The sequence below is a fragment of the Sapajus apella genome, unplaced genomic scaffold (assembly GCF_009761245.1).
Source record: "Sapajus apella isolate SASKATOON/1434 unplaced genomic scaffold, GSC_monkey_1.0 scaffold13, whole genome shotgun sequence".
Taxonomy (NCBI): domain Eukaryota; kingdom Metazoa; phylum Chordata; class Mammalia; order Primates; family Cebidae; genus Sapajus; species Sapajus apella.
The window spans coordinates 35863256-35879216 of NW_022436953.1; the positions used below are offsets into that span (position 1 = coordinate 35863256).

At 61.9% G+C, this 15961-nt stretch overlaps 1 protein-coding gene and 1 pseudogene across 2 annotated transcripts in view; one reads left to right on the forward strand and one right to left on the reverse strand.

Moving 5' to 3' along the window:
* Positions 1–9055: 9055 nt before the first annotated feature.
* Positions 9056–11667, reverse strand: LOC116554183 (annotated as a pseudogene).
* Positions 11668–12056: 389 nt separating this feature from the next.
* ADGRA1 (adhesion G protein-coupled receptor A1) overlaps positions 12057–15961 on the forward strand; it is a 39556-nt gene continuing 35651 nt past the window's right edge. The window contains exons 1-2 of one of the 2 annotated variants that reach the window (XM_032282061.1): positions 12057–12844; positions 13412–13609. In XM_032282061.1, the coding sequence (XP_032137952.1) occupies positions 13607–13609 (3 nt within the window). In that variant the 5' untranslated portion in view covers positions 12057–12844; positions 13412–13606. Of the gene's footprint in view, positions 12845–12881; positions 13263–13411; positions 13610–15961 lie in introns of those variants that run through there. The other variant, XM_032282062.1, reaches the window with a different exon arrangement.

Here is a 15961-nt window from a genome sequence, read left to right on the forward strand (position 1 = left end):
CTGTCCTGTGGGGGGGGTGGCTGCAGGGCGTGTCCTATCCTGGGGGAAGGTTTGACCCATCATTGGAGCACCCAGTTTGGATGAGCTGGCCCGTGTGTATTCCACCCCACTGAGGACTTAAGAACCCTAAGCAGCGCATTTACAGAATTCACACATCACGCTTTTTAATATCATTTCCAATTTAATATCCTCTGTCTGCATGTGTTTCTCCTGTAACCCGCCCTCAAAGTTAAGTGGGCGAGACCCACTTAACGGTTCCCACCCCTTCCTCCGGTCCTGGGCGCCCCCGGGGCCCTTGGGACCTGGATTTATTGACCTGCCCAGAGGAGAGCCCAGCGGCCGGGCAGATGGGAAGGCAGCTGCTCAGAAAACAGGGCGTCTTTATTTGTTCCTAACTTTCCTAGGCAACAAATAACCAGAGGCAGCCGACTCGTTTGGGGAAATTGCTTCTGGGAACAGTGTTATTTTTACCTCCGTCTTGCAAGCCTCTCACCCACCCGGCACCTCACCACCCGGCGCATGCACGCCAAGTCCCAAGGAAACGATACAGCCGGGTCCCCAAGGCCGCTGGGGGACCACGAGCCCCCGGGGCCAGGCCTTGAGCATGGTCAGTGGGCCTGTGGCTGGAGGCTCCAGGCTGGTGAGGATCCTGCTGCCTTCTGGAACCAGGGCTGACGCCTCCTGGAACCAGGGCTGACACTGCAGCACTGGCCTAGTGGCCCCAGGTGGCCTCACAACTTCAAGGACAAGTTGGTGCTAGAGCCCAGGCCTCCCTGGAGGTCTCAGTTACAGAGGAGTCGCCTGGACCAATGGCGGGGTCTTTGCCCACACCACGTGCACACGTTCCACGCCGCCCCCTGTGAATCCTGCTACAAGGAAAAGGTGGCGTGTGTGCAAACACGTGCACGGGGTGGGCAACGTGGCAGAATGTGGCGAGGTGGCGACGCTGCCACCCCCACAGCCGCCCTCTTCCCGCCAACGCCTTCTGTCCCCACGCAGACAGCACTGAAGCAAACCCCCAAGGTTTTATCATTGACCACAGAGCCAGTGCACGTTGTTGAAATACAACACTGTGAACCGTTCAAAAACCGGCAATAAAATGCCTCTATTCGATCAAACGCTGAGCCTAGATTCCCTTTTCTGGGCTTTCTTATGCCTTGTTCAGTTGTCTGTGCAATCAGGACCCACACAGGCCCAGCTGCGCTGACACCTGCGCCCGGCCTCCTGGCGTCCACGGCCACCTTCGTCTCCTCCAGCGCGTGTTGCTAAAGAAACCCCAGCAGCCTCCCACTGAGCTTCCCGCTGTGGACTCAGGGGTGGCTCCCACGGTGCTGTTTACAAGGTTTTGTGGCCCCTTGTCTGATGATTACTTTCTTTTTTAAGAGACCGAGTCACTCTGTTGCCCTGGCTGGAATGCAGTAGCACGATCTCAGCTCACTGCAGCCTCAACCTCCTGGGCTCAGGGGATGCTCCTGCCTCGGCCTCCTGAGTAGCTGGGATTACAGGCGTTCGCCACTCGGCTGGTGTTTGTATTTTTGGTGGAGACGGGCTCCACCATGTTGCCCAGGCTGGTCTCAGCTCCTGACCTCTAGAGATCCTCTTGTGTTGGCCCCACAAAGTGCTGAGACTGCAGGCGTCAGCCGCCACACCCAGCCCCCTGTGTGTCTTGTAAGTCTTTGGCTGTGTCTGAGGTCCCAACCGCCTGGCCCTCAGAGGTGGTGGAGTCTCTCTTCCCGCAATGGCTGTTGCCGCGTCCCCTGACCCAGCAGGGTCGGAAAGCCAATCCCTCATTTCTTTTTCTTTCGGCTGGATCACATTGCAAAAGCAACTTCCACACACCTGTGTGAGGACCCCAAGGTCACACTCACAGGAAAGGCAGAGGCACACTTGAATTTGCTCCTTTGGTGAAGATGATGTGAGTGCTCCCTGGCCCCTGAGAGCGGACGAGGACCTCAGTCCACAGCAGGGTTGGTCCCTGTAGACACCCACACCATCCCCCGTGGTCTGTGGTCCCTGTAGGCACCTGCACCATCCCCCGTGGCCAGTGTTGGTCCCTGTAGACACCTGCACCGTCCCCCGTGGTCTGTGGTCCCTGTAGACGCCCGCACCGACCCCGTGGTCAGTGTTGGTCTCTATAGACACCTGCACTGTCCCCCGTGGTCTGTGGTCCCTGTAGACGCCTGCACCGACCCCGTGGTCAGTGTTGGTCCCTGTAGACGCCTGCACTGTCCCCCGTGGTCAGTGTTGCTCCCTGTGGATGCCTGCACCATCCCCCGTGGTCTGTGGTCCCTGTAGACGCCCGCACCATCCCCCATGGTCAGTATTGGTCCCTGTAGACGCCTGCACTGTCCCCTGTGGTCTGTGGTCCCTGTAGACACCTGCACCGTCCCCCGTGGTCAGTGTTGCTCCCTGTAGATGCCCTGCACCATCCCCCATGGTCTGTGGTCCCTGTAGACGCCTGCACTGTCCCCCGTGGTCAGTGTTAGTCCCTGTAGAGGCCTGGCGGCTCACCTCTGTGCCGAGGCTTGGCCGACAGCACCATGTCTGGCTCTGCTAAGGCTTCCCTGTAGATGCTGCAGAGCGCGAGGCCCCAGGACCTCCCATAGCACAGAAAACCCAGTCAGGGAGCCCCAAGTGCACACAGGAACCAGCCGTTTTCCCTGGGTGAGCACCCTTGCCGAGCAAGCGGTAATGGGCAGAGTGACAGTCACAGGGCCAGCAGCCCCAGGCCAAGCCATGTTTCCTGGAGGGAGGAGCAGGATGGCCTTGAGCTGTCACAGTCCCTGTCCACTTAGCAGGCAAGCTGGGGTCACGTGGACTCACACATGGGAGCCCCCAGTCAGGAAGACAGCACCCACGGACCCGTCAAGGAGTGCATCTGCCTGCCGCGTTGCCCTCGGAGGAGTGGGCATGCAGGTCTGGTCCAAGAAGCAGCTGGGGCTGGGACAGGCCACGGGTGGCAGGGCTGGAGGAGGCTTGGGCCCGGGCTGTCTGCTCCTCCTGCTGGCCACACACCCACTACGTGAGTCGCGTGGGACCTCGGGGTGTCCTGGGCATGGCACAACTGGTGTGGGAAGAAACCTCTAAACCTACGGACTCTTTGAGGAGTGAAAAGGGAGGGAGGGTGGAGATTTAGGGGAGGAATCTGAAAGTCAACTTGAAAGTCCAGCTTAGTGGACCTGGCTGTGTCCAAAGTGCATTTGGAGAAAACTGCTTCATCAGGAATATTTTTTTAACCTGAGGATGAGGAAGGCCTGTTTTGTCTGTAGTTTAGGGGTGACAGGGCTGCACTTCATGATGGGGTGAGTGCAATGCTGGCTCCTTGTGCCCCAGTGGGGGCCCCAGGGTCCCTGGGGTCTGTGGGGCCTCAGGCAGGGTCCTCTGGGGTGACCCACACGGGAAGATGCCCAGCAGCCTTTCCCCCTCCCGAGGTCTGTGAGGGCTGCGGGTGCACCTCACTCCCCCAGCATCACAGGCCGGAGGTCTGGGTCTGGCCTGGACACCGTTCTGGAGGTGCCCAAAGGAAGCCTTGGACCCTCCCCCCCCCGGGCACCCTCAGGGTGTGGGGTAGGTGAGGAGCAGACAGGAACAGACCACACTACACGTGGTGGGCTACAGGGTCCAGAAGGAGGACATGGCAGTGCTGGCTGCGAGGGCTGTGGGCCGGGGGCAGCATCGGAGCAGGATCCCCCACATCCAGGTGACACGGCACGCCTTGTGCCATCTCAGCCCCATCCCCACACCTCGCTCAGTGCTCCAGGTCCTCACGCCCACAGCCCTCGCAGGGCACGTGGAACCAGGCGCTGTGGACCGGCCATGGCCTCTGGCTCTGACTCCACCTCACGCCGAGCCCTGCCCAGTCTCCCCACCAACTGCTCTGGCGGTGAAGACTGCTGAGCATATGGACGCGCTGGTCAAATATTTGGAGTCTGTGAACCGTATTTTGAAATTAATGAGGATTTTAGCTTTCACAGACTTCCGAAATACATAAACATGCCAGCTTACGGGGAGGATGTGATCTGTCTGAAACCAACCCCATGTCAGCAAGGCCGTCTGCAGCAGGCTGCTTGCTGCTGGGAGGTGCCTTTAGGAACCGAGGGTGCCCAGGCTCCGTGGCCATGTGTCCTGGTGCCTGCGTCTGGAGCCCTGCGGGTTCCCCTGCCTCCTGGGTGATGACGTGTTTCCCGAAGGCCCCGCATCTTCCAGGGAGGATGCCTGTGCTGCCGCAGCCGCCCACCCAGCCCAGATGGAGCCTCCATGCTCATCACCAGCCCCCAGGGCCCCCGGCCCGGTCTCCTGGTCTCCGTGGCACCAGCCGCTACCCACAGATGTAGATGGTTCAAGTGCTCACCACCCCCCAAAGCAATTCCAGAGAGCAGGGCCCCCCCACCCAGCCCCGTCCAGGAAGGTTCACTCGCTGCCCCTACGGGAGCCTCATTTGGGGAGAGGGGCTTGTGAGGCTCTGATGGACACCCTGGAGGCCCTGGGCACGTGCCGTAACCATCTGTCCATGGCTCTGCGAACCGCCAGTGGAGAGTGTCCTTGTGGGCAGCGTGAGGCCCTGCAGCCCACCCCGCTTCAGGTATTTAGCCTCATCTGGCTTCTGCTGTTCCCAACCGCTCAAAGCAGGAATCACTGGCTAAAAGATTATTAGAAATTTTTAAATAAAAAGTATTTTTAGGCTCAAAGATATTTTGAAAGGAGAGAAAGCAGCGTCGGAAAACACACATCCCCGGTGTGCCGGCACTGCCCATTCTGAAAACCAGTGACTCAGGAATATTAATTTTTAAACAAATAATTATTTTAACAAAATTGCCAGGTGGAGCGACTTGCTTCCAACCACATCTAATTTGGTAAAATTGCTTTGGCCGGGTTGCCAGGAGCCTTGGCAGGAACCAGGCTGGTGGCAGCTGGGCCAGCCGTGGAGGGGAGGCGGCTGGCCGGGCAGGGCCGGGCAGGGCCAGGCAGCAGGTTTGGTCAGACGGGATGGGTTCCACCGAGGGGCCGGGGCTTGAGCTGGACGAAGGCCGGGCTAGTGGGTGGGCGGGACCGCAGGCACCAGGCCTGCTCAGGGCAGCACCAGGGACAGCTCCCAAGCCCCGGCAGGCTCTGGCCCCCAGGGAGGGGCTGCCCCGTGCCTGTTGGGAGTCCTCCAGACCAGACACCCCAGGGACCGCACCTGGCCTGACCCTCAAAGATGCTCCAGGCCTGTGGGTGAAGCAGGGAAGGCTTCACAAATGTCAGGACAGTGGGGCCCTGTGGGTGAGCCGAGGCAGGCAAGGGTGTGGTTGGTGGGGGGGAATGCTGCATGGCCCCTCCTTGTCGACGGGGACGCAGGATCCTTGGGCCACCTGCTTCCTCCTCACTGGACCCGCCCTCTTGCCTAAGTGGGACCCTGAGGGGTGCAGTGGGGGCTGGGGCCCCATCCTTCCTCTGACCGTAGCTCAGGGATGGCTGGCTGGCCGGCCGGCCGGGTTGACAGAACAAGAACAGGCCGAGAAAGGCCCAGATCACCCCCACTCCTGGGAAGCCCCCAGCCTTGGACTTGGCCTCAGAGGGACCACCAGGCCCCCAGAGGCAGCTCCCAACCCTCAGGATGGAGGCTTTTGTGAAAACCAGGTCGTGTGGCCGATTATTCAGGTCTGGAAACCGGAATCGTCTCTGCAATGTGAAACCATCTGGACACTTGGCTGTTTCTGTCTCAGCCTTTATCCCACGTGGAGATCAGGGTGGACGGTCTCGGAGCCAGCTGGCCGGAAGTGCCGCTCTGATCCAGGGAAGCTGGAGCGCGGGCGAGCTATAAAAGCTCCGTGTTTACAAATGTTCCCAGGACCCACATTAAATTCCGAGCCCGGAAGCCTCATCTGCACAATGTCGGGGGCCTGAGGCTCCCCCTCGTCTTCACGGAGATGGCGTCTGTGGCCGTGCGCTTCGCCGTCCGACTGAGTGGACGTGAAGGGGCAGCAGGTCATTCGCGTTGCTCATAAGGTCGGCAGCACGGCTCTGCTGTGTCGTGTCCTTTCCCTGTGATGAGGCCTCGTTAAAATTCCACCGCATGTGACTGTTACCGTGGCAGCATTCATGGGAAGCATCCTCGCCCCTCGCCTGTGGCCGGGTGCCCAGGCCGCATGTCAGCCCTCAAGGGACGGACAGGGACTCACAGCAAACACTCATGGGGCTGCCTGGAGTGGCCACAGCACTCGGGGTGCTTCCGTGGGGCACGTTCTCTACTGAGCACCGGTGGGGCACCCTCCCTGGCCTGCTGAACCCCAATTCCATGTAGAGGGATCGGGTCTCGCCAGGGCCGCCCTCGTGAGTCCAGGGCCGTCGGGTGGAGGAGCGCACCAGGAGAGCAGGCTGTGTGCTTGTGGGCGCCCCAAGGTCGTCCGCTCACAGAAGCCGAGTTCTCATCATCAGCTCGCCCCCCTGCAGGACCCCGGAGCCAGAGCCTCCTTGGCAGCAGGAGGTGCTACAACCAGAGCTGGGCTCCGGGCAGCCCACAGCGGGGGCCGCACTCCACGCCACGCCACGCCACGCCACGCCACGCCACGCAAGGATTCCATGCCGGGCACAACCACTGGCTGCGGGGACGCTGTGGGCCCCCAGCTATAGCAGTGTGGTCATAGCCGCTCCCCTCCCCCACTCAAGTGTCCAGACAGAGGCCGGCGGAACGCCTGAGCTACAGGGGATTTATCCACCAGTGCGCAGCTGAGGATGTCAGAAACCTATGTCTGGGGTGGGTGGGGCCTGTGGGGCCTGGGAAGAGTGGGTTCGGACGTGCCACCCCCCGAGTGTGAGCAGAGCCGCAGCACAGACATTGCCTACACTGCTCAGTGCACACCTGCCCCTTGCACACCCCCGACACCTGCTTGCTCCCCCCACCTGCTGAATGAACAGAATTCCACACCCACCCCTCTCCCCACCTGATCCCAGACTACCCCAGGTGCTCTTGTCTGGTCCTGGGTGGGCTCAGTGAGCAAGGAGGCCATGTGGTTCCTCAGTGGCCACCAGCAAGAGCCAACAGGAGCTGTGGGGGTCCCAGGCCACACCAGGGCCCCCAGGACCTTGTAGATCAGGGCTCTGCATATGGCCTCCATCCCCACTAACACCCACTCAGCGCCCACTGCTCCTTCTTCCTATGCCCTCCACGAGGGTCCCAGCTTGCGGAGGGAGGGCCTTTATGCCTTTACCAAGGAGGAGAAGGTATCTGAGGCCCAGCGGGTAGAGGCCTGCGAGACCCCACAGCCTTGGCCTGGGGTGGACGTAGGATGGTGACACAGAGCATAAGGTCCTTGACCCTCCACACCACCCCTCACGCAGCAGGACCCTGACCCACGGAGTCCGCCCACAGCCCAGCGCAGGATGATGGGGCCCCGTGCACCCCCTGCAACCCCGGATGTGTGAGCCAGGGCCTCACACTGGAAGCAGAGGCCTGGCTGAGGCACCACGGATGCAGGCCCAGTTCAGTGAAACCTTCCAGTGTGAAACCCACCTGAGGGCCTCATTCTGCAGAGGGCCCACGAGCCCCAGAGGTGCCTGTTCATCCCACGTGGTGGTCAGTGGAAGGCTGTGAGGTTCCCCAGCGGTCTGTGGCCTTGGAGGGAGACTGCGCTTGCCCCAGGTCCTCTCAGGGGCTCCGCCGGGCACCAATTAAAGAGGCGGCAGCATGGAGAAGATTTCAGGTTTGTTAATTTTATTATTTGGTTCTCAAAGGAGGCCTCACCTCGGGGTAAGCACGAATCTGTTGGCTTGAATCTTGGCTAGGAATGGTCTTCACAAATTCAAACTGACGCTGGGGGAGACTGCTGGTTTCCGTGGCAACCGGAGAGCCGGTTTTAATTCCACTGGGCGAGTGAGGGCTGCTGTGCTGTCAGGGAGGACGGCGGCCCTGGCTCCCGTGAGCTCCACGGCCAGGCTGCCCACCCTCCGCAGGCCGCCATTTCCCCTCTCTGTGGGCTTCTGAGTTCAGGCTGTCAGAGTCCGCACCAAATGGCTGAAAACAGACAAATGCAAAGATCTCTAAAGTGTTCCGAAAAGAGGCAGGTCATGCCCGAGACACCGGTGGCGTGAGGCCATTCTTGCTCCAGATCTAAGTATTTCTAGCAAGCTCCACCCGCGAGTCCCCGGCAGCCATGGCCCCTCCAAACTCGGGGCTGCGGGTTCACCCCGGCAAGGGAAGACGGAGCTGGGCCTCACCCCCAGCGAGGGAAGACACCCATCACCTTCCCAGGCATCGGCCTGATCTCCAGTTCTGTTAACCTGCACGAGGCCAGCCCCAGCATCATCTCCGGGACTGTTTCCTGTCCTCCCACAAAGAGCCTGCAGATTCCAAAGCCACAGGATTCCAAGAAACGTGGTTCCCTGGCTGAGGTCTTGCAGGCAGCAGGGCCCACTCTCTCTGGGCAGGGGCAGGCCCAGCCCCATCGTTCCTTCCCTAAGGAGACGGCAGGAGCAGGCGGCCACCCACAGGCGCCCCAGAGCTCACATCCAGCAGGACGTCTCCTCAGAGGGAAGAAGCTTACATCCAGTACTAAGAAGCCCGAAGGCTCCTGCGGGAAAACAAGGCTTCGGCCGAGGCCCCAGAGTTTCGGAGGTCAGAGTGCTGACAGCCGGCCTGCTCTTAGAATGGAACCCAAAACTGACCTTTGCAGAAGGAAGGCAGAATCACAGAGCAGTGGGAAGGACCAGGGGTCCCATGCACCCAAGACCCTGTGAGCTGGGGCCTTGGGTGCCGAATTAACAACAAAGCCCCCTCAAGAGTCGCGCATTTCAGAAGTGGGTTCTCTCTGCTGCCGGGTCAGTGTCTAGCAGGTGTCCCTTTGGAAGGTCAGTGTTGAAGGTGTTGATTTGCATAAGGAAGAATCTCCCTCTCCCCCACGCCCCAGTGCCAGTCATACCTTCACCGAGGCCAACTGAGCTGCGTTCAGACTGCCTGGCCCTCCGCAAACCCCCCCACAAACCCCCCGCACACCCCCCACAAACCCCCCGCACACCCCCCACAAACCCCCTGCACACCCCCCACAAACCCCCCGCACACCCCCCACAAACCCAGCCATTTCTTTTGAGAACATCTTTCCTCCCACAGCAAGGCAGGAGACAATGGCCCTGGGGCCACATGCCAGCTACTGCCTGCTTCCATGTGGACCGTGAGCTGCGTGTTCTTACAGTTTTAAACCATCGGAAAAAGTCAGAATAACCCTACACGACCCATCCACGGATGACACTTCGTGATATGCAGCCACACCCCTCGCTGCCATGCTGCCCGCAGTGCCAAAGCCAGGAGGAGGCCGCCCGCCCCTGGCAGAGAATGCGGCTGGAGGGGCTGTGGCTGGTCGGCCCCGGGCATCTGCTTGGCAAGGCTTCCGTCTGTGGTTTTCCGTCGAGCACGTGGAGTTGCTGCTGAGAAAGAGGTGGTGTAGACATGGTGACCGTGACCAGCATGCAGCCGTGGGCCGAGGAGGCCTTCGTGGGCCCACCTGGCTGCATGGGGAGCTGTGCCTCCCTGAGGAGGAGGCGGTGGTGCCCGGGGTCCTGCCTGGTTCCCTCATGGCCAAGTAAACCGAGGGATTCCTCTCCAAGAAGCCCTTGACCTCTGTAACTATGTATTATTATAAACACCAACATATCCTCTGACTCTGCCCCTCTGGCAGAATCCACGCGATACCCGGTGAGACACCTGAGTAAACACCTAGATGGAACCTCCCTTGTACACCCAGGGGGCGCGCACAGGGTGTTTCCCTAGCTAGGAATCCGTCTTTTTCACCACGAGACTCTTCATGGACGTATGTTTTGAAATGGCATCAAGCGTGAGTTTATTCAGGTTTTTAAATTTCTTTCTTGTTGGTCTTATTTCCATTTCCTGGTCTTTCCTCTCATTTTTTTCTTTTGTTTTCCTCTCTTGGGGAGATAAGAGGCAGGGAGGCAGGCAGCACTCTCAGCCGTGTCCCTGCGATGTGGACGAGGCGCTTCCCTCCAGGCGGGACTGGAAATGTGGGCCCTGTGGTCAGCCGGTGCCACGGCTGACCCTGCAGTCCAGAAAGCAGAGACTTTGCCAATAAACAGCGAGCAGAGAGAAGGCCAAGGTCAGGGGCCGGGGGCCGTGAGCTCTGAGGGAGGGCAAGCACTGACATCCCCAGGCAGACGGCCGCCGGCGCACCGGCTGAACACCGCCCAGAGACCTGGTGATCCTCCAGGTGGCCAGGCTCCTCATCCCACCCAATGATGCCTGCAGACTTTTGGAATGCACAACTGCAAGTGGGGTCTGACGCACACCTGGAAGAGCACCGACTGTTCGTGCCTTGGTTTCCCCATCCCACAGCCATGTGGAGCTATTCAGGAGGCCGCGCCCCATCCCAGCCCCACTCTGGACATGAGACCTGAAGCAGGTGCCCTCTGAGGGCAGCTCCAGGGAAGGGTTGGTAGAGCAGCCGGGAGGGGTCAGGGGGCCGCTGTGAGTGAGCAGGAGACACTCGATGACCCCACCCTTCACAAGGCTGAGCCCCACAGACTCTGCCCCAGGCAGCTCTGGAACACGTGGCAGTGCCAACTTCCCCCGGGATTCCTCTCCTTCACTCAGGTTAGCACTGGGTGTGGAATGGGGGTGCCAGCCCCCTGGTCCAGACCACCACATGCGGGGGTAGGAGCACATTCCCAAGCCAGTGGACCTGCCTGCCTCCAGCGCTGGACCCCAGGGCCCCCACAGCACACGGTAAACTTCTGTGTGTCCCACCTGATGCCAGGGACATCCAGGGCTTGACAACCTTTCCCTTTGGAGTCTGTGGGGGCTGAGCCCAGGGCTCACACTGATTGGGGCTCAGACCGACAGTGGGGGCTTCTCTAGGGCCTCCTGGGACCTGGCTGGCTCCATCACCCTCCTCCTGCCCCCACAGCATCGAGAAGTTCCCCCAAAAAGCCCCCATGAGATTCAGGGCAGTGCTTGAGTCCATGTCCGGAGAAAGAGACAAGCCAGGACCTGCTCTGTGCCCCAATCATGATGTGTTAGGACCCCCCCCACCCCCGGGAGAGACAGGTTGACCTGTGCTCACCTTGGCACCCCATACCTGGAGCAGTCTCTGTGCTGGGAGCTGCTGGGTGCAGGAGGAAGATGTCAGGGCAGAGCCTGTGGGGACCCCTGGCCTGGGAGCATCAGGGGCAGAGCCCTCTCCTTGCTACCAGCCCCTTCCCAGCCTTCTTGTCCAGGGCCATCACCCTGGGGACACCAGGGGCTCCAAGGCTCCAGGGGGCAATGCTACCAAGGGGGTCAGGGCGGCCAGGGCCTGGGGTGCCTGGAGCTTCTCCACCTGGGAACTGGCCATCACCTGCCTGGGCCCCGTGTCCCTCAGCTGGAGTTCAGGAGCCATCACAGGGTCCCCACAGAGGGGCTCCAGGAACTCCTGCTGGATGGGGTAGTGGGGCCCTGGGAACATCCTACTCAAAGGTCCCATAATAAGAGGCTAGGGTAGCAGAACCCTGGCACCCCTGCAACTAATTCTGCCTCTGTGAGTCTTCACGACAACCCCCCAATAGTGCAGGCTTCAGGCCCCTCAAAATCCAGGGCAGCAGGGCTTGGGGACCCCCCTGAACAGGTGACAGGGTCAGAGAACCTGGGGCAGGAGCAGCCGTGTAAAGGTGGAGGCCAAAGAAGAAACAGGTGGAGGCCGAGGAGGGGACAGGCGGAGGCCAAGGAGGGGGATCAGGTGGAGGCCGAGGAGGGATCAGGCGGAGGCCGAGGAGGGGGATCAGGTGGAGGCCAAGGAGGGGACAGGTGGAGGCCGAGGAGGGGGATCAGGTGGAGGCCAAGGAGGGGACAGGTGGAGGCCAAGGAGGGGGATCAGGTGGAGGCCGAGGAGGAAACAGGCGGAGGCCGAGGAGGCGAAGGTGGAGGCCGAGGAGGGGAGGAGGAGGGGGTTTGGGGTTGCCCAGGGCAGTTTCGGAGTCACCCTTGCTGAGGCTGCCCGTGCCACACAGAGCTGAGCTTGTGACAAAAACTAGAGTGACCTGGGCCCACCTTGTGGGGTAGGAGGCCCCCGGGGTCAAGATGGGGGCCTGTGGGCAGCGGGCAGAGCCCACACCTCACTGCGGTGGGAGGCTGGGCTGTGTGGCTCCTAGCGCCCCAGCGCGGCCTCCATGCTCACCTTGGCTCTGTGACCCCGGCTACAGGCGGGTTGGGTGGGGGACGGGGACGCTGTCCGCCCGGCTACAACCCCTGCCCGTCTACACCGGCTGGTCTGCCCTGCTGACTCACACTGAGACGGTTCACTACGGGCGCACCTCAGCTTTGGCAAATCCGGACCTGAGGATGTTAATAAAGGGTGGAAAATTCCTTCCACATCCATCTCCTTGTTTATGTTTTTGTTCCCGCGGCTCTCCCCGGACGGAGATTTCCTTTGAGAATAACGCGGGTCGCGCAGTCCTCGGTCGGGCGAGCTTCCGCGCCAGGTCTGGTGCCTCGGGCGGAGCCGGGTGTCTCTTTAAATGGGCTCTGCAGTGTGACGGCGGCCGCCGGGCTGGAGGAGCCGTCCCCACCCTGCGGCAGGAGCCCGCCCGCCGCCGTCGCCCGCCCCGGTCCCCATGGTTACGCGCCTGCCTCCGGCCGCCCGGGTCCCCGCTGTCGCCGCGGGAGGCGCGCGCAGAGGCGGCGGTGCTGCTGGCCCGGCCGGGGCCGCCCGTGCGCGGGGCTGTGACTCACCCGCCGGCGCCGCAGCCCCGCAATCTGTTGATAACTCGCCGCCGGCCCCGCCGCGGCCCTGGCGGATAGAGAGCGGGTCCCCGGCGCGGGGGGCGCAGCGCGTCGGCCTCGGGGAGAGCGGCCCGGCCGCCCCTGCAGCTGCTTCGGCCGAGGCAGGTGAGAAGTTGGGGTCGGGGCGGCGGGAGGGGCGCGCGAGGCTGCCCTGGGGTGATGCCGGCCGCGGGGAAAGCGGCTCCGAGTAACTTTCGGCGTCGCTGGGGCGGGAGGCGCCGGGGAGATCCGGGGTCCCCGCCCAGCGCCCCGGCCTGAGCTCGAGCTCGACCACCTCCAGGCAGAGCGGGCGCCGGGGCCGGGCTGGGGCGCGCGGCGAGCCCGGTGCCGGCTCCCGGTGCGAACGCCCGGCGCGCCCCTGGCTTTGTGCAGCCCGAGATGGCTGAGTTTGGCTCCGGAGCCGGGAGGGGGAGCGCAGATTGATTTTTAAATATGGAGAAGGAGACGCATCAGCCGCGGGCGCGTTCCGTCCGAGAGGCGGGGAGCCCCCAGTCCCCACCGGCACCGCCTCCGTCAGCCGCAGGTGCAGCCCCTGGGCCGCCCCGCGGAGAGGAGCGGAGGAGAGGGAGGGACCGAGAGGGGCCGCGGCTGCTCCCTGGCGGAGTCGGGGGCTGCGCGCTGCCCACCGCGGGGACCCTCCGCCCGCCCCGCTCACCACCGCTGTCTTCGCAGATGGGAGCAGCTCCGGGACCGCGGCCGCCCCGCCACGGTCACCCTGAGACCCCGGCCCGGGAGTGCGACCTCCTGGCCGCCGTCTGGGACTTTGACCTTCCGGAGGCCATGGAGGCCGGAGGGGAGAAGGGCGCGACCTAACAGCCTGGACGCCTCCTGCCGCGGCGCTCTTGCTCCAGTAACTTTGCAGCGCTCATGGTGAGTACCGGGTCCTGGGGGTCCTGCAGCCCGGGCCAGGCCAGTGCGGGGGTGGCCACCCGCTTGTGGACTGCCTGGCAGGAAAAGTTGTGGAGTGTTTGGCGGATGACCGGTCTTGGGGCACAGTGCCGGGGTGGGGGCCCAGGCAGGCCTGGAGGCTCTCCAGGGCCGCCTGTCTGGGCGCCCTCTGCTCCCGCGTGCTGGGTGCTGATCATACTAATTAGTTGCAGGCATATGGCAATGTCGAATCATTTAATCAATGGAGGTGACATCCCTGCTGCAGAGCTGGCATCCGTGCCCTGTGAAAACCTTGTCTGGGCCCAGGCTGGGGTCCCTGCCACCCCAGGCCCCTCCACCCCGGTCACAGGGCCTCCCCCACTGCACCCTGCAGCCCCTTCCCATCAGAAAGTTGATGAAAGCGGTGGGGACAGACGTGGGTGGGCGCGGGCAGTGGAGGCTGCAGCGGAGAGAAGGCGGCCGTGCACAGGGCAGGCGCAGGAAGGGTGTTTCGCTGGGAAGGGGCTTCTGGCAGGCGGCTGGCTGGAGCGGCAAGCGGGCCCATCACACGTCCCTCCCTGAGGCTCCGGCAAGCTTTCTCTGCGGTTGCTGATGGTCTGGGTTCCGGAAGGGCTGACAGCTGAGTGAACAATGCATTGTGTGTGCTGGTAAGGGACAGCTGACAGGCGGTGAGGACCCAGGGCACGTGCAGAGAATGCCAATGGCCCCCAGAATGTGCAGCCGCCACAGACGCCAGCATGCGTGCTTCAGAGTGACCCGGTGTTCTCTGCATAAGGAGACATCCATCTGAGTCACTTGCTCATTTTCTTCTTGTTCCATTCAAAATGTCCAAGCAAGAGATGCCTTTTGCCAAAACTCAGCATCATCCCCCAGTGTGGCTACACCTCTGAGGCCTGCCGAGGTCTCCGCACTTACCTTTCAGACACCTGACAAGGCTGAGCATCCAGCACCAACAGCACCTCAGGAGGCAGCAGGCCGGCCCCAGGGCTCCCGCCCGCCTCAAGAACCGCCGCTGTCGCCCACAGGTGCCACGTCCAGTGCAGCCCCAGGCCTCCCCGTTGGCAGGATCTGTGGCTTCAGCCTGAAATTCAGGTCCTCATCTGCAAAATGGAAAGCTGTCATTGACAGAGGACAGTGGATGGAATGGAGAAGGGCTTCAGAAGGCGGGGGGGGCGGGGGGGGATGCGGCTGGGGGTCCTGCTCATCCTCTTACTCACCTCCTCCTCTCCAACCCTCAGCCCCTCTACAAAAACCTGTGCAGGACCCTCCCCAGTCCAAGAAGGGCACCCTCCCCTCGCAGGCTGAGCCTGTCCGATCACTCTTCTGGCTCCTGGTGGAGCTTCCTGCTGCCACCTGCTCTGTCCAGGGCCACCAGGTCCCAGCCGGCCAAGTGCTGCCCAGCCCGGGGTTCCTGCTCACCCAAGACTGTGAAAGCCTGTTCAGTTCTATTTGTCTGGAGAGTGTGGCATTTCAGAAGTTCACTGGGGTTTTAATTCATAACAAGTAACATTTACACCCAAGAGAATCTCTGAAAGGGATGGGTTCACAGTGTAGATACATGGCAGGCTCACCCCACGGCTGCAGGGTCTTGGGAAGGAAGCCTGGAGGCCATGGCCAGGGTAGGGTGGCCCCACTCTGCCTGCCCCACTGCTTCGCTCTAGGAGGCTGCCAACCCCTGCGGGGGGCAAGCTGCCTGCTGAGCTCCGAAGGGTAAGGGCACTGGACCCTGAGCTGCTGTCCTGCAGGCTGGCTGGGCCGGGCGGTCCGCTCCGCAGGCTGGTTTGTCAGTCCATGGTGCTCTACAGGATGGAAACTTTGCTCCCCTCCGGAGGGACCTGTAGGCCACCTGTCCAGAGGTTAAGGCTGGGGCACGTCCTCTGGCGAGCTGCGCCTCCATCACCACTGTTAACGGGCAAAAGCAAACGTGAACTTGCTGGTCTCCGCAAGGGGTGCTGTTAGGATCTATGATCCAGCGCGCTCTGGAATAGGTGTCATTTTGCACCCTGTGACCTGCAGGCCTCACACTGGTCTCGGGGAACAGTTGTTCTGAGGAACTCCAACTGTCAGTCTTTGGAATGCGATAAAACTGCAGACATTTCTGCTTTCCCTGTGTCTGTTTCCCTCAGAGTCTCTGAGTCTGGTGGCCTTGCTGAGACACCTTACACTCAGCACAGGCCCCGGCTCTCCCAGTAATACTGTGGTCAGAAACTAAACTGAATAATAAGATTGGCATGACTGATGTGGTGTGGTGTGTGGTGTGGCTGCTGTACTGTAACACAGTATGGATTGGGGTGGGGTGGTGTGGCTGGTGTACTGTGGTTGCTGTGGGGTGGG